The sequence below is a fragment of the Stylophora pistillata genome, chromosome 1, assembly GCF_964205215.1.
Source record: "Stylophora pistillata chromosome 1, jaStyPist1.2, whole genome shotgun sequence".
NCBI classification, from domain to species: Eukaryota; Metazoa; Cnidaria; class Anthozoa; order Scleractinia; family Pocilloporidae; genus Stylophora; species Stylophora pistillata.
In genome coordinates, this window is record NC_142519.1 from 975001 (window position 1) to 998136 (window position 23136).

Consider the following 23136-nt stretch of genomic DNA (forward strand, 5'->3'; position numbering starts at 1 on the left):
TTCCTCCTGATAAATACTTTGTGTCCACAAGAGAAATTAATGTCCCATTGTTTTCTCTCGGCGTCCACCATTATCGTCAAGAATAAGTCATCTTTCAAGCATCATTTATTTTACATTTACTGTTTTCCTGGTGATTTTGTTTCATAGAAAATACCCTCCAGTGCCAGTCGTGCTTTTCTTCCATTAGTTGGGAAGACTGTGACAGGGTTCAGAGAGCGGTGACTTGTCCGTCCGGCTACGACCGCTGTGGAAAAGCGATTGTAGAGAGGAGAGGTCATGGAACTTATATCACGGGCTACAGTAGAGGCTGTATGAACGCAAACGAGTGCAATCCTGTCACAAACACCGCGTGTAATCTGGATGATGGGTCAACAAAAGTCACCAAATGTGATATCCACTGCTGCCACGGCTCCTTATACAATGGAACCAAGCTGCCTATGGTCAGCAGCACACTGTTTTTGGCATGCGTTTTTGCTGCTTTTTCCTAGTTGAACTTAAGGCGTTGTAACCATCTGATGGTTTACGGAAGTGATGCGTTACATTTAAAAGTTATTTGTCATATTCTGTTTTTCGGCAGGTCAGTTCATGTGAGCTCTAAGAAACTTTTAAGCGATTTTTTAAAAGCAGTTTTCTCAGCAAAACTATTTTCATTAGGAAAAAGTGTCCCGGATTAACGGCAGTTGTTTTTCCGCTATTGTTGAAATATCTACTTGTCAAAATTTTTTAGGAGTCCTCCCCGCCCGAAAAAGCAACGAGAGATTCTCGTGTACTTTTAGTATTAGATGATTGCGATAACTTCAAGAACCAAATGTAAAGAGAGACTCCCTTTGGTGAGAGTATCAAAGTGGGTTCATCACCTCGTTCCGCGTAAGGACTAACATTTTGCACGTCAGGAGTTTCGAAAGTCGCATCTGCCTGTTAAGAAGATAAACGATATTTTCCTATTATATAAAAAGCGACCAATTCATCACGCCACGACACGTTTCTCGATAATTTACATCCGGTGACAAGTTTCTGACAGAAAAAAAAAAAAAAAACGGGGAAGTCTTTACACAACATTCCTCAACTCCCTAGCCATTTTTTATTCTTTTGTGGTCCTACTACTGAAACTTGTTAGGTAAAAAGATTTGCCCTAACTTTAAAAGTGCAGTAACTATTTTGAGAGCCCTTTCGAGCGTTTTTTCTCTTGGATCGTATTTCTTCGTCATTTCTTTACAATTTTTATCAGACTGCATGTTTTCTAGCTTGCTTGTATTGCTCACTCATGATTCATACACGACAGGTGGGTTCGGAGGATTTTGGGGATGACATGGTGTTTAGGGGAAACGGAGGAGGAGTCAGGCGTCGTTAACATAGTACAAAGGGGGGACCACAGAAAGTTGACCGCCAATAAGGCCAGATATTTAGAATACTGCAAAGCCTTTCGAGTTTTGAGTTCTGTAACACTGCCTTCGGCAAGTCATTGCAACTCCGAAGAATTGTGGCATTTCTGCTGTAAACTGCACAACAGAAACCGAATGAACAACAGTACTGGTTTGCACTCTTTAAGTTGACGGGTGTCACATCATGACAGATACATAGAAAAAAATGTATCCAAGTTTTCTTGAAAGCCTTTCACATTAACGCCTTCCAACTATGTTTTGGTGAAACGTTTCTCTCTAATTTGCATTACCTCTGTTTCCTCTACTATCCACTCGCTAAATTTGTTTAATCAGGGGAGGATCTTACAGTAAATACAGCCCTTGAAGAAGACAAAATGTTACAGCCTCGGGCTGTATCCAAGACATCGGCCATATTTTTCCCACCGGTGAATAACGTCTAGAATTGACGTAAGTGAACGCGAATTGTGATGGATATTTACTGAGCTACCCAATCAGCGAGCGCTGTTGTATAATTTGAAATAATTCGGCACTTTCTGCGTTTTCAGATCTCAGAGAACCCAACGGCTCGTACAACTGTTCTCAAATGCGCCAAAAATTCAGCTCCGAACGATGTTACTTTGAGACCATGTCAACAACCTGATCGCACATGCACAACCGAAAGAGGCGGTTTTAAAAAAGCTACGTTATTGGTTACCACAAAAATGATCGTTTGAGCACAAAGTGCCAATCCAACTGCAGCTGCGATTGACTCAAATCAGAACTCACCCAGAGATGGATAAAAGAAGTCAGACTTCGTTACCTCGACGGCGACCAGTCAAATTGCTAGGCAATATTGAAAAATGAAGGCAGTCGTAGTTGATTTTTTGTACATTTGAAAACAGTTTTCTAATGATTGATATATTCTTTTCAATTACAGAGATAATCGGTCTGAAGATTCAATGAGTCCAGTTTGTCTTTAAAATTGTTCTTAAGTTTGGGCCGAGGAAAGCAGTCGAAAAAGGCTCGTCTGCAGTGTTACCATAGATATTCAAAGAAACGACAAACGGTTCACAATTCATTTGGTGTCAAAGCAGGTAATGAAACAGCCTTTAAAAACAAGCTGTCGTGGAGTTTCATGTCGTGACAAAAGATAGTCAATTTTGAATGATAGGGGGTTGGAGAAGATACGAATTAGGTGACTAAAAGCAGTGACCCATAATCAGCTGATAAAACAACCAACGGATATTTAACAAAAAAATGTTCCAAACGTGCGTACATCGTCTTCCATAGTTTTGTCGCAGACACTGCATCCAGTCACCCCACCCCACCCCACCCCAAGACCCGCAAATAATAGAACAAACGTTAAGATGACCAGCGTCATAACTCTTCTGACATGCGCTATAATAACATTTCGGTGTCTAAGTTCATAAAGTTAATATTACAATTGATGTAAAAGAGTAGCAAGAGACTCAGAAAACAACATACAGAGATTAAAAATGATGCAATTCGAGAACAGAGATGGTTTAGACATTAAGCAACTCCAGCTCCATAGTCTACGATGTGCCAATATTTGGAACAAAACGTTAAACTGGGAGAATCTCATTCGACGAAAGCCTCGCGACATCAAAATGGACGAAATCTTAAAACATATGATCAGATTCTATTCTGTTAAAAACAGGCGTCGCAGTTTATCTTGGGTCTTCAGACTTGTTATCTCGGCCAGCAATATACCACATGATCATCTCCTCGGAGTTACTCAACATAACATATCAAACATATCATCCGCAAAATAATAGTGTTGTTCAATCAGGGCTTGATATCTCCATATCACACGGTGATAAATTGGCCGTGGGATCGTTAACAACCTCGGCAGGTTCTGGAGTAAGATCGTCCATTATCGTATTGTTTTCAAGTGAAGTTTTGTCTTCCGTTGAAGTTTGTTCGATGTTGTGTCCACTATCCTCGAGTTTGAGTTCTGTAAGTAAGATAATGCTGAAATAAATTGCGACTCTAACTTAGAAGATAAAAAAACCACTTTTATTTCCTTGACTCGCTAATCTTTCAGCACAAAGTTCCTTAATTCAATTTATAAAGTTTTATTAAAAAATAATAACTGCATTAAATGAGATCACAGGTTTTGTAATTTTTGACACACCCTTGCGTTGCATTTATTGAGCGGATCAACAAGGCACAATCACAAGAGTGACTTACCGATGGAGGGGACGGGGTGGTCACCACCATTCTCAGTAGGGGTGCTGTGGGGTTCTGTAGATGTCTCTTGCTTAATTTTATTAAATTCCTGCGTGTCGTCTACCCTATTCTGTTCCGTTCTCTCGTTCGTTTCCACTAAGGAAATATCAAGTGAAGTACTTTCTCTTCTCGAGTCTATAATAAAAGAAGATACAGTAAATTAGAAAAAAGATGGCGGCCTATCAATGATTTCAGTGTAAAAAGCTAACTGTCAGTGACAGTGTTTAGTGACGCCAGGTATCTGAGATATGACAAAAAAAGATAAGATCATGAATTTAAGAGTCTCAGTTTTTATCACAACACACTCACCTGATCCAGAAATGCTAAACAGTGATTTAAAATACGCGTACAGTTGATTCGCTTTTTCTCGCACTTTGGAATTCTGTTTGTAATTTCGTATCTGAAGGAAAAAGTTACCAATTTCGAATAAAAAACGGGCACATGAAATTAGACGTGAATAGCAGTCTTCTGTTAATTAATAATAAATAATAATAAAATCTAATAAAAATAAGTCATTAGAATCACCAACTGCAGTGATTAAAAATCTTCAAAGAGCCAGGATAAGGAAGCTGTGAAATATTATTATCTCGAGTCATTTGAAAACTTACAAACATGGTTAAAGATAACAAAAATTCCAAATACGAGGGAGTTTCAGATAGGGGTGGGGTTGAGATCACTGGGGAAAGGGTTGAAGATACCTGGACGGTTTAATATGTAATTTGTAAAGCGCTACGGAGAACTAGTCGAGCTTAGCGCTATATAAATGCTTTTTTATTTATTTGATCAGCAGGGATTTGCTAAAGCAAAGGCATAGAAAAAACCAGGAAAGATTTATTACTCGACGTTTTGGGGTCATCGTGACTCCATTATCAAGAGACTAGTTTAAAAACATGCAAATAAGGAAAGGTACAAGAATTGCATAAATTAGACTGAACGGCTTAAACAAACACCTTGGCGCGGATGGAATCTGTTTGCACGTTCAGTGTTGGCTTACGCATGCGAATATACAACATTTCATTAACAAGGCAATCAAATTTGATTGCCTTGTTAATGAAATGTTGTATATTCGCATGCGTAAACCAACACTGAACGTGCAAACAGATTCCATCCGCGCCAAGGTGTTTGTTTAAGCCGTTCAGTCTAATTTATGCTATTCTTGTACCTTTCCTTATTTGCATGTTTTTAAACTAGTCTCTTGATAATGGAGTCACGATGACCCCGAAACGTCGAGTAATAAATCTTTCCTGGTTTTTTTTATTTATTATTATTATTATTATTATTATTATTATTATTATTATTGTTATTATTGTTATTATTATTATTATTTAATATGGATAAGGACTGATCCAATACTGAGTTGTTTCAGAGATTTGAGGCAAAATGACAAAGAGGAAAAACTACTTTGGTCCAGTTCTAAGAGATAACATCAATATAACACGAAACTGAAATACCTGACCATCCCAACAAGTAAACATTGACACACACTACATTTGTATCAGGAAAGGTCTGGACAGTAACATTTTGTGATATTGCTTACCTTTTTAATGGTTTGAACTATGTCGGGGTTTTTCTTTATGATATCTGGGTTTATCTCCATCTCCGAGATCTGAGTGATTATTTTTAAACATTTCGGCACATCCTACACAAGAAGGTGAACGTAAGACTATTTAGTACTGACAATAAATGTTGGTAAATTAGAATGTCGAGATATTATAGTCTACACTCAAACTTCTGTAACACTAATATAGAGAACAAGGAGATCTTACAAAGACGTCCTTGTCGGAGCTTCGAGCTCAAACTTTTTTCAGAGCCACTACTTGGGGACCTAGAATCATTAAAAGATCGATAGAAATGAAATTTTGGTTACCACATGAAAAGGACAGAAAAACTTTGCAAATATTGACCCGACGTTCTATATCACTAACTTCACTCCTTGCCTTTAAAATACTCAGAAAAGAAATAATCGTTTTTGGAAGTTCATGCCACATTTCATGGTTTACTATTCGGATAAACAACAATAGCGATGCAAAATTTTACAACAGAAAACTACGGAGTTGTTATTTTATTGAATTCCATGTCTTTTTTCTCACAACAACTTTGGACCGTAAGCACCTAGTATTAAAAACCCTAAGACGTGCTAAATTACCCCCGGACATGGTCGCCAAATTGTTTATCACTCGCCAAAGCTACCAAACCAGTCGAATCTTAGAGCACTGCTTGTTAACTAGGCTCGACTGATTTCCGACGAATTCCGACCGATTTTCCTTTGATTTCCGGCGAGCTAGTCATTGGGCCTACTTGTACACGCAAAAACAAGTGCAATTTTGACTATCCAACCACTACAAAAGGTTATCCTTCTCTCGTAGCTTTCCTAAGTACACATAGTACTTTGACACGTAACCTACTTTTTCAGTTGTTTAGAGTTATTTCTAACAAATGAATTACTTACAGGGGCCTCGACAGTCAGAGACATCACAAGATCATAATTCATTTTGTCCAATATCTCTTCCACTGTAGGAGGTGTTGCTAAATTAAATGAAAGGTACACCAAACTTCAGTCCATGATCGAGTGTTTACTTAAGCCTGACTGCCAAAAATTAAATAACGATGTAATAAAGAACAATATAATGATTTTACAGTAAAATTAATTCCATATTTGAGTGCGCTCTACTTCTGTGCTCTTATGTATACGAAAGGATATCCTAAACATATCTTGCCGAAAATCTTATGGTTCAAATTGTTAAGGAGTTTTTCTGTGACTCACATTTTCTTCTTTCTCTTTCTTTTCTTTCTTCTTCTTTCTGTTTTTCCCTTTCAGCTCTTTCCCTTGCCTTTTCCCTCTCTCTTTCTTGTCTTGCTCTCAGCTTCTCCTTCTCTTTTTCCCGTTCCTGTTTCTCACGTTGTTTTTCCTTCTCCTTCTCCAGTGCTTTAGCTTTCTCAGCAGCTAGTTTTTCTGCTTTCCTCTGTTCAAGTTTCTCTTTCTTCTTCTTTTCCTTTAACATTGCTCTGAAACAAAAGAGTAAAACAATTTTAACATACAGTGTAGATCACTAGCAAACGTTTTGATATCAAAACTTAAGATGCTTAAATATCTTTTTTACTTTAAGTTCTATGTTTTGTTACTAGATTACAAAAACTGACATGCAAATGCAGCAGAGATATTGCTTATCTTTCCAAATACTTGCTTTTTTTTAATCATCACTGGAAACTTTACTGACATGTTAATGTTATTTGCTGGGCAACCTAACTTTATAGAAGTCGACTAGACGATGTGAACCTAGAAAGTGATGTAAGCTTCTTGTCTGTTTCTCTACCTTTACTGTTTTTTCACCATAAGTTTCTAGGATATAAAATTTTCACCAGTCTTTTGTAATTTCAAGCAGTTTTAAGATTTTCATGTCTTTTTTCCTAAAAAGTTTCATGATCTCACTGAACTTGAGTAACATCACTTCCACCATTTAAATGGCAAACCACACAAGTCGTTTAAATGCTAATAAACCACAATTTAATAAGAAAGTACATGAACTATAAGACATAACAACGTATATTAGAGGTACTCAATCATACTTTTTCTCTGCAAGTTTCTGGAGCTTCTCCTCTTTTTTCCTCTCTGCTTCTTTACTTTTTTCTTCATGTTCCTCCTTTATCCTCTCTGCACCTTTATTTGTATCTTCTTCCTCATCTGATTTGTTTTCCCTTTCCTTTTTACCTTCATCTTTCTTCCCTTTGCCTTCTTCTTTCACCTGCTTTGACTTTGGTTTATCTTCTGTTTTTGTTTTTGCTTTCTTGTTCTTTGGCATACTTTCTTCTTCACTTGTTTCCTTCAGAGAAATTAAAAGTAAACAGAAATCTAGAAAAAGCACCAAACACTTCCTAACCAAGTACCAGTGTTCCCAGACTATTGCAGTAAGAAAGACAGACACACAGACCTACAATCAGACAGATAGTGATAAAGTGTACATCAACTCTTGTAATTAGGGCTTCTTGGCCTTCCTTCACCTGGAGTGAGTTAGCATACTGAACTCAGAAAAATTCTTGTCAGGTGTATACCAAATTCAAAAGTGCAACTATCATTACTTTTTGATCAGTTTCATTTTCAGAACTGCTGCTGTTACTGTCACTAATAGCCTTTGACGGTTTTCTTTTCTTCCCTGCTTCTTTGGAAGCCACTCTCTTTTTCTTGGGAGCAGGTTTATATTCCTACAACAGAATCAGAGTGGATGTTCACCAATGCACTATGTATTCACTCATACTCTGTAAAGAGCATGCTCGTTTCTTTCACTTTCCAGGAATGAATGGGTAATTTCCTTAATCATATCAATACATTGTAAATTAAGCAGGAGGAGAAATGAAAGAAAATTATCAATTAGGGGATGCTTTTTTACTAAAACTATTATCTCAAAGCTAAAAATGAAAAGAGAGTAGGATTGACAAAGAGGAGAATTGTTATTGAAATCTTGGGATCAAAAGGCTCATGAGCACCACTCGCTCTTCTTTGAAATGCAGTTTCTACACCCATCGAGAGGCAATGAGTTCTATTGTTACAACTTCCAGTAAATTCACTTACTTCTTCTTTATCACCATCTGAACTTTCCTCTTCTGGTGTTTCTTCAAAAGAACTTTCCTTCAGGAGAAAAACATGATGAAGACTCAAACCATTCTTACAAACCCCATGTATTTATAATCAACTCCTCAATTCTATCAAAAATTTAATGATTACAATATCTCTGAATACTCAAAAGTGATTTTGTAAGATCTCAAACCTTGTCTGACTCTGGCTTGGGTCTCTTTTTACCCTGCGGTATCCTCATTTTTTTCTCCTCATAACTTGCTTCCTTAAAAAAAAAAATTGAAAAGGTTATTTGAAGTTTTCTTTACAAATATCTGTAATTCAAGAGATGGTAAAGATTCCGAATAGGGAGATTTCTTCATATCCTTGGGCTATAAATACATATTGTACATAGATGTTATTGACCAAGTGTGAGGTCAAGAAGACTGGATATTGGCCAAGTTCTTTCTTAGCATTTTTATGTACTGAGATGAAGTTGTGATCCATCAAAAAGCGAAAAAAGGAGCGAGGCTAATACCCAGCCATATCACTGAACAAGCTTGGTCAATAAAAGATTTATCATATGGCAAAAAGAGTTCCCTCTAAAAAGAATCAAGATTGAGAGCCAGAAAAGAAAGTCAAATGTGTTTGCAGCACAATAAACCCACAAGAGTCGTTTATTTTTTCTTGTTTTGACTGCCTTCTGCTGCTTTTTGTGGCTTCAATACCGACACTGTCCAAAATTTACAAACTTTATAGTTCACCACACCTTTTTTTTTGTGCAAGATCGAAGTGTACAATCCCAAGCAGGCAAGATAGGGCCAGCTTTGGTAGCCTATCAGAACAGAGGATTTGCTTCATCCTGCCCATGGCCACTGCCACTCATATAATAATAAATTGTGTTTTTGACCGGGCATGAAGTTGAATAGGCTGACCATTCCATTATCATGGACTGACATGAAGTCAAGGTCCACAAAAATGTAAAAAAAGACCAGGCATCTTGGCCAAACAAGCTTGGTCAAAAATTGATTTATTAAAAACATCTGAAGCAAAAATAGTTTTATTCAATAAGAATCAAGAGTGACTTTTATATCTTCAAGTGAGGTAAAATAAAAGGCCAGTGGTGATAGTGGGTATTTGCAAAAAAATAATTTCTGTTTTCTTTGTTTTGACTTTCTTCTAACATTTTTTGTGACTTCACTGCTAACAATTTCCAAAACTTATGAATTTTTAGAGCACTTTTATCTTGCGTACAGTCATAGCTAGCAAACACAAGTGGGCAAAATGAGCCTAATGGTTAGCCTGCTGAACACCAAGTAAAGATATCCTGGTTAGAAACCCTGCTGGGTCATTTTGTTGTGTTCTCAGCATTTTCATTAAGGGCCTGGCACCGGCCAAATTGACCAGTTGTAAGGACGGTTTTGCCCACCTGGTTTAACAATCTGGAGGAAGGTTTATCTCATAAAGAAGTTTAGTTCAAAAAGTTTTGCCCGCCCATGAAAACCAGTTACCCTCCTGCTGAAAACATTAATGAAACCCCTGTCTCAGGTGAGAAACTTAATGCTTACAGTGTCTCTCTCCACCCAGAAAAAATACTGGGGAAGGAGTAACCTGCTATGCACAAAAATCCCAACCAGGAAGGAGGAGTAACAATACTCCTAGTTGCTCCTTGCAAAGGAGTATAAGCCCCAACAGGATGGTTCACTTAGGAAGAAGGGTGGATTTTACTTTAAATAAAATAAGGAAATTGAACCTTTGTCTTTAATGTAAGACTAAGGAAAAACTGAGTTTGTCAGGAGGATTACAAACTCAGAGCTCCTTATCCTACAATGGGATGCTCTTCCAATTGAGGGAGCTATTTGCCTTGCCAGCTACACTATCTATACTTGCACTTCATCCATATCTGTTAAGTCTCAAGTATCATTCTTCACCTGTTTTGATGGTTTGGTATCTTTGTTATCAGAGTCTTCATCCTCTGACTTTTTCTCCTCCCCAGAATCTTCATCTTCTTCTTCCTCTTCGTCCTCTGAATCTTCCTCGTCCACATCCTGTCCACGCATGCCCCATTTTACCTTTGGATTCTCCAAAATTTCCACCAGAGCTTCTTTGAAACCTCTTCTTGATCTATTTGTGTTTTTCAAAAATTTTTCTTTGTTCTTCTCATATGGAAATAAATCTTTGGCTTGCATAACAGCCCTGGAAATAATGAAAATCATGGTACTTGTTGGTTGATGAGAAGTGACATAGCCAACAACATGGCCATTACTTCAAAAGGAGGGTTAAGGGGCATTTTGCCCGTAAAATATTCAAAAGCTTCTACAAGCCTTTTAAAAGTGAGGGCTCAACGTTGCAAACAATACAGGCACCAATGCAATTAACATCTGGCTGGAGACTAAAAGTTCTGGTTGCAACACAACCTTGTCAACTAGATTCTTTGTATGTTTTAAATCAAAATTTAAACTGGTCAAGTTCCAAGGTACCTCCTATTGCCTAGTTTTACTTCCCTCTTGAAAAATAAAGAAACTTGGACAGACAAAGCCTCTTAAACATTGAACACCTTCATCTTTTGCCAAATTGGCAGCTTTCCTAGTAATTTAAATCACCATTTTTTAAAATGATTTCTACACCATGGTGACCATGAAGGTGACCATGATGGTGACCATGAAGGTGACCATGATGGTGATAGCTTGGAGTGCTGGTATGTGTTTAAGCGCTCTATCCGATTGTTGAAAATGAAAGGAGACATAACATTTATGATTGTACGGATAACACCGTCTTTGTTTGAGGTAAGAGGTTCTGAAGCAATATGTATACAATCATGATTAACTGATGAAAATCTCCGGGATTATGGCAAAGCGTTGGTGGGGATGATCAATACAGATGATCAAACAATGAGCGAAAAAAACCAAAAATAAGCCACAAAAAAGGATTTAACGTTACCAAACAACTAAAAACAATTTTGCAACCTGTACTCTGTACCGCAAAAGACAACTAGTAGTTCACGTCACTGCGTGCATTTAAACGAGGAAACGAGAAAAATAGAAGAAAAAAATGCGATATTTGTAAACTTACGTCTCGTGAGTACCGAAGAAGAAGATGGCATACTTCTTAGGAGGAATCTTCTCGTCTTGTGCAGGAAGATCGATCTAAATCACGAAATAAAACAGAGCATGTTAATAATAAAAGTCTTGTCAAGTTTGCTCGCGCACAGCAGACAAACTTTTTCATTAGATCAGTTGTCTCACATTTGACGACTTACTCGAGCTGGCCAATGTGGGTAGCCACGCATCTTGGCCCAGATTAAGTCACCTGGTGAATACGACATTTCCAAGCTGTTTGCGAACGAAATTTTGCAAGTTATACATAGAAAACCTCAGGTCGCACAACTTCTCCTTTAGTGCAGTCAGATTCCTCTGTGCATGCACCAGGCTATGTAACCACGCCTTCGTAGATCTCGCGCCAGATCACTTGGAAATCTGCAGTGGCTTCAGACCACCTATAATAATAATAATAATATTAATAATACCTTTATTTCAACACGATGTGTTTCAAAGCTGAACAGCTTGTGGGGTCGTGTGTAAATCAAATAAACTTCTAAATTAAATAAATTCAAATGATGGTTTTTGAGGAGAGGGGAAATCCAGAGTACCCAGAGTGGGGTGGGGAGAGAAGATACGTGTACTTGTCAGCTTTGTGAGCGAACTGAGGCCGGTTAGAGATTTTCCCATTATGACTCGGGAATGGTTTACAAAGGAACCACAAGGGCATTTAAAGTAAACTTCTTTTCAAATTCAAATGAAATAATAACAGAGAAAGATAAGTGATCATATTAAAACATTTGAGCTGAACTTTTGGGAAAAACTTTATTAATTCCTAAGTTTGGCAAGTTGTAATACGAGTTTGGATCTTAAAACCTAGATCTTAAAAAGGATGTTGGAAAATAGCTTCTTTTAGAGTGAAGTAAGGTTAGGATTTGAAGAACAGGTGGTACTCACCTATCAAGAATTCCTTGAAACAATCCTCCAACTTAAGGTGCACAAGAAATTTTCTTCAAAACCAGACAAGTAGGCCAAAAAGAAATATTAAGGTGTTTATTAGGGAACGGTACCCATCTTTCATGATTATTTATTTTTTTTTATAAGAGTTACAATCTGTAGTAACTCCATTAGCTTGATATTGTCTCTTGATATGGTCCTCTTTTCATTAACTAGGGCTAGTAGGTGTAATGCACTGTCTCACGAGAAAGTGGTGGCAACATGATGGCTGCCATATTGAGGTTAAGGTACACATGACTTCCCTATTGCTACTTCCTGAATGCTAAAAAAGTAACTTCCTGGCCCAACCCCAGTGGTACCCCCTGGAACTGGCATGTTCAATAAAAATAAAAGCTTCTAACTTTTTTTTAACAACATTGTAAAAAGCCACCTAAAAAACCTCTTTAGCAAAATATTTGGTGCTGAAGTATGGAACACACGTATGGATTGTTGTTGGTAACTTAAGCAGTTCTTCCCCCTTAAAATAAAGCAATAATTATGTGTGCTGTTTTTTTTTTCTTTTTCATGAACTGAACAGTAAATGTTTGTTTATTCATTATTAATAATTCTTTGGTACCATTCACAATTTCAAGAGTTAACACCATGATTTCAAGGGATTGCATTTTAAATAATTGCACTGTCTAATGGTTAAATATCACAAATGAACATGACAATTTGGTATATGAAATTTAACAATTAAACTAAAGAGGCCTAATTATACATTAGCAACATCCACTTGTGGCCTTAGGATTGCTGGTCACTAGACTGAAGTAATACCTGATGAACCTTAGAACTGTACTTGTGACAGTCCACACATTTGACATTCTATTTAAGGTCTGACAAAATAAAGTTTACAGGAACAAACTAAAAACTGTCAAGGATTTAGAAACTCTACAGTGTAGAAGCTGATCCAAGACGAACAAGTTGGTAGAAAGGTCAACAGTAGCTGATCAGATTGTCATTACATGTTGACCTTATGCCACTGATTTATTGCCTTGGCAAATTCATCACACAACATCATGTCATGTTTGGATGAGTAAATTTAACTATTGCCTGTAATATTGTATTATTTCAGTTGTACCTCACTCTATCTTGTTGACACGTACAATATGCTAAAGAACTTGCTACCAAAATCTTTCCCTGAGAGGTCTCTCCCAAGTACATCAAGAAACTGAATGAGGACACTACCTTGGGTTATCACTGTTATCAAGCTTTAGAAAACTTTTTTTCCAAACTAAAATGGAAAATTAATAAAGGGGGGCAATTTAATTCTTTTTCTACCTTTACCAGTCATGGTTAGTTGTTTAGCTCCAACTCTGAAAGGAAACCTGTCACTAGATTACAGAAAAAAACATGAGGCTGCTTGCTTTATTCTCACAAGTACATGTATTCATTGAAATTTTTCTATTATTAATAGTGACCCATTATATGAAGGTGTCCTCCAAAACCCCCTACCTGCACTTGTGATAATCTATAATGATTATAATCACTTCTAACAAAAGGGCTAAATGATAATCTGAGTGTTTGTCACAATTTAAGGTAGCCCTAAAAAGTTTCTGTAGATTACATTTTCATAGCACAGACTAGCAGGAATTTGATTGAATCCACTATCACAAATAAAAACTTTGTATTTGCCAAAATAAAATAAAAATTTTTGTAAACTTGCTATCTATGCATTGCGACAGACTCAATAAATACTGGTTATTATCAATATAAACCATGGACTTTCAAATTATTTCATGACTACATTCACAAAAGTGCATATGAAATATATTTTCATTTAATAACACTGATAGTTGATTTGCAAATGAAAACTACCTACGAAATTGCAGACAAAGGTTTACATTTGAATTCTCTTTCCCCTGTTGTTGCATTTAGTAAACCTGTTCCCCAGGGCTGTTATAGACTGTTAACAATTCTAAATACTAAATAACTTACAGCAAAGTAGAAAAAAATTGAAGCAACTTTAACTACATACATCACCATAATCCCCCTGCATTGAATGTCTCACATTCAGTTCCCAAAAACTAAACCACATTATTCTGTACTATTTAAGTAATAGCTGTAATATACAAAGTCTTGTAATTCTAAATAAAATACACCTTTTCTGGTGTCATGGTAATAGCAATCATAAAGTTTTTCTTGGATTTCTTGTTTCAAATGTTTTATATGGTATGTTACCATTTCAGAAGAAAATATTTTCATATGCACTTGAAAAAGCTATTAGAGAAGTGATAATTGTGATCGTTCGTTTAGCACGAACAGCCTGCTTGTGGTTCATCATTTGCCTCATCAACTTCTGTTAGTTTTGTACCTCTGTTAGGATTGTTGTTGAAAACACCATTAGGTAAAGTGGCTTTGTCCACACAATTTTCCATTCTTGCCATAACCTCAAAAGATAGAATAAAATTAAGGTTATTGTAATGAATTACAGTTAAAGAAAAGGCTGGCTACCAAGTGAAGATTAAGAGCAAAAAAGTTAGCCGTACATCTTGTAAAAAAGTTTTTGTACAAGTTGAAGTTTTTTTTAATACAAAATGGCACAGGAACAATTCATTTTTGCAATGTTATTGCATCAAACCATTTATAACAAGCAAAAACTAAAATAAGCAACTTGACTTCATAACATGTGGGAGACACAGTGGCAGAGATTTATAGGAATGGGGTTTCAAGCTGCAGCTAAGTCAACCATTGTGTTACATCTCGGGAAGGGCACTTTAATCTCACAGACCTTCTCCTCACCCTGGTGAAGTACACTATAGGCATGGGTACTTACAAACTGTCACAGAAATCTGTCTAACCAAACAATGGGGAGGGGGGCGAGGGGAGGGGGGTAACAGGTGATAGAAGAATAGAAACTGTGACAAGCCCTTGCAATGTCAACTTGAGTGTAGACTTCACTTCTATCTTTTGACTGGAAATATGATGACAGAGTTTAAAAGAACCCTAAATACACATTTTGCACACAATCAGCTCAGGCTTAGTCTCACAATTTATTGATCAGATGTTATAACAAGAGCAGCTTGTGGAGGTTTAGACCTTACTTCAACATAATGTAGTATGACTGTCCTTAAGATGCACTCTCTTACCTGGTCAAGCAAGGCCTCTACTGATTTGCTCACATTCTGCCCATTAAATGCACTAGTCTCAAAGTATTTCAGACCCAGATTCTCTGCAAGTGTCCTGGCTTCATTCTCATCCACTTGTTTCTGATCCTCCAAGTCTGCTTTATTACCAATTAAAACTACAGGACAGAAAAACAAGACAGCAAAGTACACAGTCACTTAAGTTACAAAAAAATGTGCTGTTACTCTGGAATTGGCCATTAACACTAAGACTGGCTTGGTTTTGTTGGACTGGGTTGAGTTGTAGACTGGGTTGGTTTCTTGACCTAAAATCTTAGGACACAACCTTGCTAAACACTAAAAAAAACGGCTTTGAGCAAGAGGTTCATCCAATTTCTGATCTTGATTTAAGCACAAAAATATGCACGATACACTGCCTAACTGAAAAGATATAAGTGGTTAAATGAGTATGTAACTTAGCAGTATTTAATACCTAGCTTTATAATTCTATCACAACCAAGCCAAGCCAATTGATTGACATCACAGGTCGGTGTAACACACTGCAAAGATTTGAACTTGAATTGGACTAAACTGAAGGAACTTTCTCACAATACATCACTTTTGCTGAGGACACACCATTGGCCTTTTTTAATCCAGTCCACTATCACAGTAATGCAAGATTTTTTGTAGTTCACTCTATCACAACTTTATTTATTGAATTCAATACTGGTGGTTATGAGAATAAGTTGACGACGACAATAATTATACCTTCAAAGGCCCAATTACATACCTTGTTTGCACTACATGTAGTGTTAAGAGTTGTGATCCCAAGTTTTACCTCCAAAAATTATAAATTATAATTATGAAAGATGCACCCTACATTTGCAATAATTCTTTCTTTTTCTTTAAGAAAAAAGACCAGCTGCTAACTAAGGTGCATTGCAATAAAAAAGCCCATATGCACCCTGAGACTTCCTATTTTTATTATTTTACATTTTGAGATTATTTCTCCAGATATGTCAAACTTGGAGATAAATTCTGATTCATACCTATATCAGGGTTTTCACAGTAAGCATGTGTTTGCAATTGGCTTAACCAGTTCCTAATATTTAAGAATGACTGTTCATGTGTCAGATCAAAGACTAGAAGAAATCCCATGGCATCTCGAAAGAAAGCTGTAGTTAAACTCCTAAATCTGAAAAAAAAAAGAGACAGGAATAAATTAAATTGCTGTCTAAGCCAGTGTTGCTACACAGCATACAAACTGAGATCTAATCCCTGTCCAAGAAATGTGTGATTTAACAAACCTGGTCTTAAGAATAAAGATTAGGATTTAAGACATTACAGACATTTAAAATTTCACCCTGCCTATTCACTTGGAGCCATGTGTTCTGAATGAAGTCAACAATGTCAACATCATGTTAATTTTTTTATCACAAGTTAGCAGAGCCACTTGCACTTGCCTTGCTCATGTAAACCATCATTACACTTCACAATAGGTGTCATTCAGTTATCATATGTTGAAAGGATAAACACTGAACAATGCTGTGCAGTTTCTTTCATGCCATCTGGGTTAAAAAATATACTGTACCTTTCCTGTCCGGCAGTATCCCAAAGTTGAAGATGAACCCTTTGACCTCTTGTTGAACGGGTTACTCCATCTGGGCCCAAAGGATGATGTATCTGGAAAAAATTATAACAAATTTAAATGTATTCTCAAATGACTTCAAATGGGAGATATACTATTTTTAGAGACATCTAAATGAAATAAACATTTTTGCGGGTTTAAAAGTTTTTTCTGTGGGCTATAATCGAAAAAAAAAAAAAAAAAGGATTGTGACAATTTTAGGTTGATCTCAGACAACCCAACATTAGGCTGATTGTCTGAAAAAACTGTTGGCAATAATCGCCATCACAGACTTTTAATCTCGGCTATTCTGAAGACTTTTTCTTAACAAATCAAATAATCACTTGCAAAAGTATTGCCTTAACTCTTTTAGAAAACTGGTTTTTCCAAAAGTTCTGTTACTGGCTTCTTCAGGCATATATTTTTTTTCAACTTCTTAAGCAACTTTTCTAGAATTAAATGCAACTGACAGGTGTTCAAGGTGTAGATTTTTCAATTCACTGAGATAAATGCCTTGTTGTTTGCCAAGAAACAAAGCTTTGACAAATCTGCATAGTATAACAAAGCAATCAATTGACCTGTACTGTTATACCAACAAACAAAATCTGTGTCAGTAATATTCAAATTTATAAATCATACATTTGCATTATTATCCAGAAAGGTGAGCAGCTGGTGTTATGAACTTAAAAGTAACTATATAAAACATAAAAAAAAAACCTTTACATAACGAATCTTTAGATAAAGTTGGTATAGCATTGATCAAATGACAGAGTAAATTGAGGAATCCCTAATTTCACTTGTTATTTTAGAAACACACATATTAAGATCAGCCACAGCATTCATGTTTTTTGTCACTTTGAAGCCAGGTGAAATTGAAAAGGGGTCTATGCTCTTAAGAATTTCATGAAAGTGAAATTTTAGTTCTGAAGACAGCATCAATGAGAAACCACACAATTTTCCAAATAGTAAAATACAATAAATGGAATTTTTATAATGATTGAGATAGTTAGTTCCGTGGTACAGATAAAGATTTAAATAAAATGATTTGAAAGTGGAATGAATAAGACAACGAAGCTATTTAAATTAAAAAAAGAGGAGCTTCACAATTAAAGATGTAAAAACAATTTATGATTGAGTAAGATTTTGCTGAAAAATTTTTTAGTTTAACGGTTGGAGACTGATGCCTTGAAAGCACATTCGTGCAAGAACTAAAAATATTGCATGTTTCTGTCTTTACAAAGGAAAATTCACAACAAAGTACACGAGTGAACAAAAAATCTTGAAATACAATGACCGTACACAAAAAATGTCTTCGTGACAATTAAACAAGTCCATACTCCCAAAATGATTTTACAAACTGCACTACTTTGGATTACATTCGAAGAGCCTCAACATTTTCTAGGTTATCACAAACATGGATATAAATCATAGGGCCAGCTTTATAAAATATAGACACAGTGTTAAATGGATGTAGAATATCGAGATCACAACAAGTGATCGTTTTAACTTCGAAATCGTTGAGTCTCATCAGAAACAACATACTTCTCATTCAAATCGATGAGAAAAAAGCACTTTCACTTTCCGTAGTTCCTAAAGGACAATCGTTCGAGGCTATTTCAGTTGCTGTGTACGGACGGATTTAAATTTTTGCATCGACTTAAAGATTGTTTTGTTTCATTTCTCAGAGGTAGGAGATCAGGGCACGTCGTGTAATGTCCAAAACAGCGGACTTAATACGATATACATCACAACTTTACCAAAAACTAGCGATGATTTTCTTTAAGCACAAAGTATACACCCTAAAGCTTGAAATATTAATGTAATATAAAAATTCCCAACGCAGAGGAATTACATTATGAGATGAATGTCAATGGATGCTCACGGGTTAAATAACAATTGTTCAAACTATGTAACTTACCACTCTCTTTTCGCGAAAGTCTATCCCCACAGTGGATATAAACTTAGGATTAAATGTTCCATCCGTGTATTGAAACAAAAGGCTAGTTTTCCCGACGCCTGAATCACCGAGAGCCAAAAACTTTAACAGATAATCATAATCGGTATCCGCCATGTTTGATTCGGGAGTTTTCCTTCAAACTTTGGGTACAAAAGTAATGTTTATCTAACGGCTTATCTGATTGGTCTGTTAGATAAATCTTGAACTTTCTGATTGGTCACTCGTAATTTGTCGTAGTTGTGGAAATTTGGCGGCAACAAGGTATATGATGTTATATATTGGGGTGGAGTGGGGTGAAGGACTTTTGGTTCATCTGCTAAATAAATACTGCAATATAATTAGTGCACTAATTAACTGACCAATATTGAAGGAATTTGCTGGATGCCTGCAGACGCTATATGTGCTTCAGAATAAAGTTTTGAAATCAAGGGCCATAGTTTGTGAAAGGCCACGAAAACAAATTCGTCTAGAAACTGGTTGATCGTTCGATGAATGCGAAGACGGCGAATAAGCTATCAGTAATACAGGTCTAACGATGGATTCGAACCAAGGCCGATACTGGACCAACATCACTCATGATATTGTTCATGGACAATTTGCTTGGACTAGAGAAAATAATTAAGAGCCGACACCGCGGAAAGTTAATTGAAACTATTTAACATTAATAGAACTTTTACGAATAATCGGCCTAAATCTGGTTCTAGAGCTGCCCAAAGATTGGTATCAAAGGAAAGGTTTGCTCGATCTCATTATTCACAACTGACAAAAATAAATTTAAAAAATGTAAATGGTAAACATACTACATAAGAAAGATTTATAGAGCTGAACTTCGAGAAATCCTAGAACACGAAAATTAAAGACATCTTTATTTTCTTAACGAAGAGGTTCAAATTTCTCTTCTCTTCTGCATGACATGTTTATTCGCCTTTAGCTCATTTATGTTGATCTGGCATTGCGTGGGGAATACTTTTTACGGGTTCAAAGATACCGCTCGTCGAGGGGTAAAGTACGTTTGAAACGTATTGATGAAGCAATCACGGCATGGAGTATCTCTCATGTACCTGCACTTATGATCATAAGTGTTGAAATCTTGAATACTTGTAGAACTACAATGAGAAACAAACTGCCTTTGGCACGTTTCACTACTTTTTGAGATTGAAGTTTCTAGATCTTTCATTTAGCTCCCCTCACACCCCCCTCCCCCCCCCCGCCTCCATTTCAGTGTTGCAGATATTAACAAAAGGCTACTTAGTTCAAGCAGCATTGTTTTTTCGGGTGGGGTGGGGGTGGGGCAGGGGACACTTTCAAGTAACTTATTAGGGATGAATTACAGGATTTCTGTCCAGGGTGAAGGTTTGTCGATCACCAAGTAACTAGTAATGAAAGGCGTACAGCGTGCCAACTACTTTAGCCACTCACTGTAGACTTTGCTGTTCATGATAGTAACATGAAACTACTCTTTACTATTGATAAAGGTTGCAGATTCTCAGTATTTTATAGTATTCAACAGGGGTTGGTATCAGTCGCCTATATTCAGTGAGCTCCTAGTTACCGCCTGTGTCGCTACTATCGATGCGTGACTTGTCATGATGATAAAAAATAAAATAACCGTAGGTAAATTATTCCTTAATCCCAAAGACTATCGAACAATTTAGTTGATAAAGAGGTTCTCTTTATCAACTAATTTATTCCAACCATTTTGCTTGGAACGTACGTGGGACACAGAAAGATCTGCATGAGTCTCTTATATGTTATAAAATTTAAAAAACTTCAGTATATGACATTTATGTAACTGTGCTCAGACTCCTATCGATAGTAGGTTGCCTCAAGCACCAGAAAGGACCATCCTGACCCTTAAAATTGAATAAAGGCGCCTGTCTGTCTGTCTGTCAATCCCACGTGTAATCGAACCTCATATTTAGCGCTCAGATGATCTACCCAGGGACCACCAAGCCGCGGAGAGCTCATTGTTCAACTATGCGATATACTAGGTTTAGATGAGTCTCATACGTAGAGCATCGGGACGCAGAATGCGAGGGTCTGTTGTTCGTTTCCTCGTGGGGAATAGACCCTTTCAAGGTTAACGCCGCCATTTTGCCGGGGGTGCAAGACTGCTGGGGGTGCAAAATGTACAGTGAATATATGGAAAAAGTCGGGAGATTGATGCTCGATAATTTGAGGAAGCCTTCCTCGGTTGACATTCTGCAGTTTCTATAAATTACGAAGTAAAGATACCTCGCAAAAGATGTTACCGATTAAATGTGAAGGGTTCAGGCTCGCCGAGAAGTGAGAAATCTTATTTGTAGTTTTTCATACAAATGCTTTAAAATTTTCCCGCAAACGGCGGCTTGGTTTTATATGGAAAATCAAAATCTTAATTTGCGGCTTTTTTCGCGAGACTTCATTTCTCAAATTTGATTGGTAAACTGGTAGGTCTGGTATCTTTAGTTTGTAATTCACAGAAATTGCACGATGTCAACCTTCCTCAAATTATCGAGCATCATTTTCTCAACTTTTCCCATACAGTCACTGTACAGTTTGCGTTCGCCCCAAGTTTTGCACCCCTGGCAAAATGGCCGCGTTGACCTTGAAAGGGTCTCTTCAAGTGTTCTTTTCTTTTCACGCTTCTAACTAACTTTCTCTCTCTTTCTCGACGACCGTACGTGCTTTGAAATGCCGCACTTTTCCCTTGATTCACGCACAAACCAGTTAATGTTTGAGGTTCGGAGGCCGACTCACGAGTTCATTCTAATCTTTTATCAACGTGCTCCAGGGCTCGGTAAGGACTCTCTCCCCCTAAAATTTTTTTTTTAACTCTTTTGTTATGCACGTTGTTGGAAAATGTATTTACACCAATCAAGAGAAGATGAAGTGCCTCAACCCTTCTTCTACTTACATAATGAAGGGATAATTTTAAAGTACGCTTTCAAATGAAGCGTTCCGAGATGCACCCTATCCTTCAACAGTCAAATGCTAGCTTTTATTTTGAATTATATATTAACCTCTGCCTCCGCGCGCACGCAATGGGTTTTTAATTTTGGCGCATGAAAACTTGAAACTAAAGCGACTGAAACTCGATATTCCACTATATAAAGGCTATGGCGGAAACATACGGCACTTTTTGTGCTCTTGACTGAACAATAAGCACTCAACTGTAAGAAAATATCTGTCTATCAGCTTTAGATAGGCAGGTTCCGACGAAAGTCAGGATCGCTAGACAGGTACCTGCTCATGATATTGACATTTGGTCATTTTCCACTTATGAGTTTCTATGTATTGTTTTCTGTTTGTCAAAAATGGATCTGAAAGGACCATGAAGAATAATCCATCGAAAGTCCGATGCATTTGAGACAAGATAACTGAATTTGAATCCTCACGGAAAGGTCGATTGCGTGTGAATATCTTCGTAGCCCGAAAATGTATTAAAGAAAAGTAATTTGAATCGATTCTTGTTCAAACCTCACTTTGATGCAACCCGCTCCTTGTACAGAGAGTTTGAGTTTTAAGAATCCCTACCTTCTCCAGCTCAGTCTTAAACTACTGCATCCGACTGTTGCTTTTTTGAAGAAAGCGAGTTTTTGTGTGTGTGTGTCGCAGCAGATTCAATGATAAAAACCGAACAGTGGGAAAGGAGGACGCATTTCAGCGGAGTATATAACTTGAACATTCAGTAAATACAAGAAATAAAGAAATCTTCATAACAACTTTTTTTCAAATGGGTTATAATAGAAAACTGCTCTTAAATTTACGCCTTTTGGAAGGTGTGAGTTATACATACCACTCGTTTTTCTCGGAAGTCAATCCCTATCGTAGGCACAAATCGAGGGTTAAAATGACCATCCGTGTATTGATATAAAAGACTTGTTTTACCAACGCCAGAATCACCCAAAGCTAAAAACTTGATCAAATACTCTTTTCCTTGTTCTTCGTCGTCAGACATTTCCATAGACTAGAAAACTTTTTCTTTGAGCAAAACAAAAACTTCTGCGAACGATTCACGGAAGGTTGATTTTGAGAAGTATTCCCACCTTGTTTTTAAATTTGGAACGATGCCGGAATCTTTCATGGCTGTGTGACATAATGAAGTAAGTACTAAACTTAGGGGTGACTTTAAGGGAGCTCTATTCACAGAAAATAACAGCATGATTGCCTTTTCAGCGAATTTAAGAAGAGGACTAAAGCAAGAAAAAAAAAAAAAGAATTATTGAAACTTGATTTTTTAAGAAAAAAACAAACAAAATTCTCAAAGAAAGCTATTTTCGGCGATTTGAGTATGAATTATGATTGGGGAAT

General features: G+C 36.8%; 3 protein-coding genes across 6 annotated transcripts in view; 1 reads left to right on the top strand and 2 right to left on the bottom strand.

Annotated features, from left to right (window-relative positions):
• Nucleotides 1-975, top strand: part of LOC111335258 (uncharacterized) — a 15136-nt gene extending 14161 nt beyond the window's left edge. For all 3 annotated transcript variants that reach the window (XM_088730030.1, XM_088730025.1, XM_088730016.1), the window contains one exon: nucleotides 148-975. In XM_088730030.1, coding sequence (XP_088586156.1) covers nucleotides 148-488 — 341 coding nt within the window. In that variant the 3' untranslated portion in view covers nucleotides 489-975. The remainder of the gene's footprint in view (nucleotides 1-147) is intronic.
• A 1770-nt stretch (nucleotides 976-2745) lies between these two features.
• On the bottom strand, nucleotides 2746-11589 carry LOC111335286 (uncharacterized). Its single transcript, XM_022941166.2, has 13 exons — nucleotides 11420-11589; nucleotides 11233-11306; nucleotides 10092-10356; nucleotides 8375-8446; nucleotides 8179-8235; nucleotides 7689-7811; nucleotides 7179-7432; nucleotides 6376-6617; nucleotides 6061-6137; nucleotides 5149-5250; nucleotides 3921-4011; nucleotides 3573-3746; nucleotides 2746-3336 (listed from the first exon to the last, which is right to left on the bottom strand). Exons 1-13 carry the CDS (start codon nucleotides 11483-11485, stop codon nucleotides 3164-3166), a joined length of 1770 nt encoding a protein of 589 aa, XP_022796901.2. The 5' UTR covers nucleotides 11486-11589; the 3' UTR covers nucleotides 2746-3163.
• A 1136-nt stretch (nucleotides 11590-12725) lies between these two features.
• LOC111335265 (ras-related protein Rab-27A) lies at nucleotides 12726-22900 on the bottom strand. 2 transcript variants are annotated; one of them, XM_022941137.2, is made up of 5 exons: nucleotides 22622-22900; nucleotides 16851-16942; nucleotides 16309-16454; nucleotides 15284-15438; nucleotides 12726-14584 (listed from the first exon to the last, which is right to left on the bottom strand). In XM_022941137.2, exons 1-5 carry the CDS (start codon nucleotides 22787-22789, stop codon nucleotides 14447-14449), a joined length of 699 nt encoding a protein of 232 aa, XP_022796872.1. In that variant the 5' UTR covers nucleotides 22790-22900; the 3' UTR covers nucleotides 12726-14446. The 2 variants fall into 2 exon arrangements, with proteins under 2 accessions (XP_022796872.1, XP_022796873.1); XM_022941138.2 differs by lacking the exon at nucleotides 22622-22900 and adding an exon at nucleotides 18805-18990.
• Nucleotides 22901-23136: the final 236 nt, after the last annotated feature.

Excerpts from the sequence above, each read along its gene's own strand:
- LOC111335286 (XM_022941166.2), bottom strand. The coding sequence starts at position 11,485 with ATGTCGTATTCACCAGGTGACTTAATCTGGGCCAAGATGCGTGGCTAC. Across the intron at positions 5,251-6,060 it reads CTCTGACTGTCGAGGCCCCT|GATGTGCCGAAATGTTTAAA; the intron begins GTAAGTAATTCA and ends CTTCTTGTGTAG. Across the intron at positions 4,012-5,148 it reads TAGTTCAAACCATTAAAAAG|ATACGAAATTACAAACAGAA; the intron begins GTAAGCAATATC and ends TTTTTCCTTCAG.
- LOC111335265 (XM_022941137.2), bottom strand. The coding sequence starts at position 22,789 with ATGGAAATGTCTGACGACGAAGAACAAGGAAAAGAGTATTTGATCAAG. Across the intron at positions 16,943-22,621 it reads ACTTCCGAGAAAAACGAGTG|ATACATCATCCTTTGGGCCC; the intron begins GTATGTATAACT and ends AATTTTTTCCAG. Across the intron at positions 16,455-16,850 it reads GATACTGCCGGACAGGAAAG|ATTTAGGAGTTTAACTACAG; the intron begins GTACAGTATATT and ends TTTTTTTTTCAG.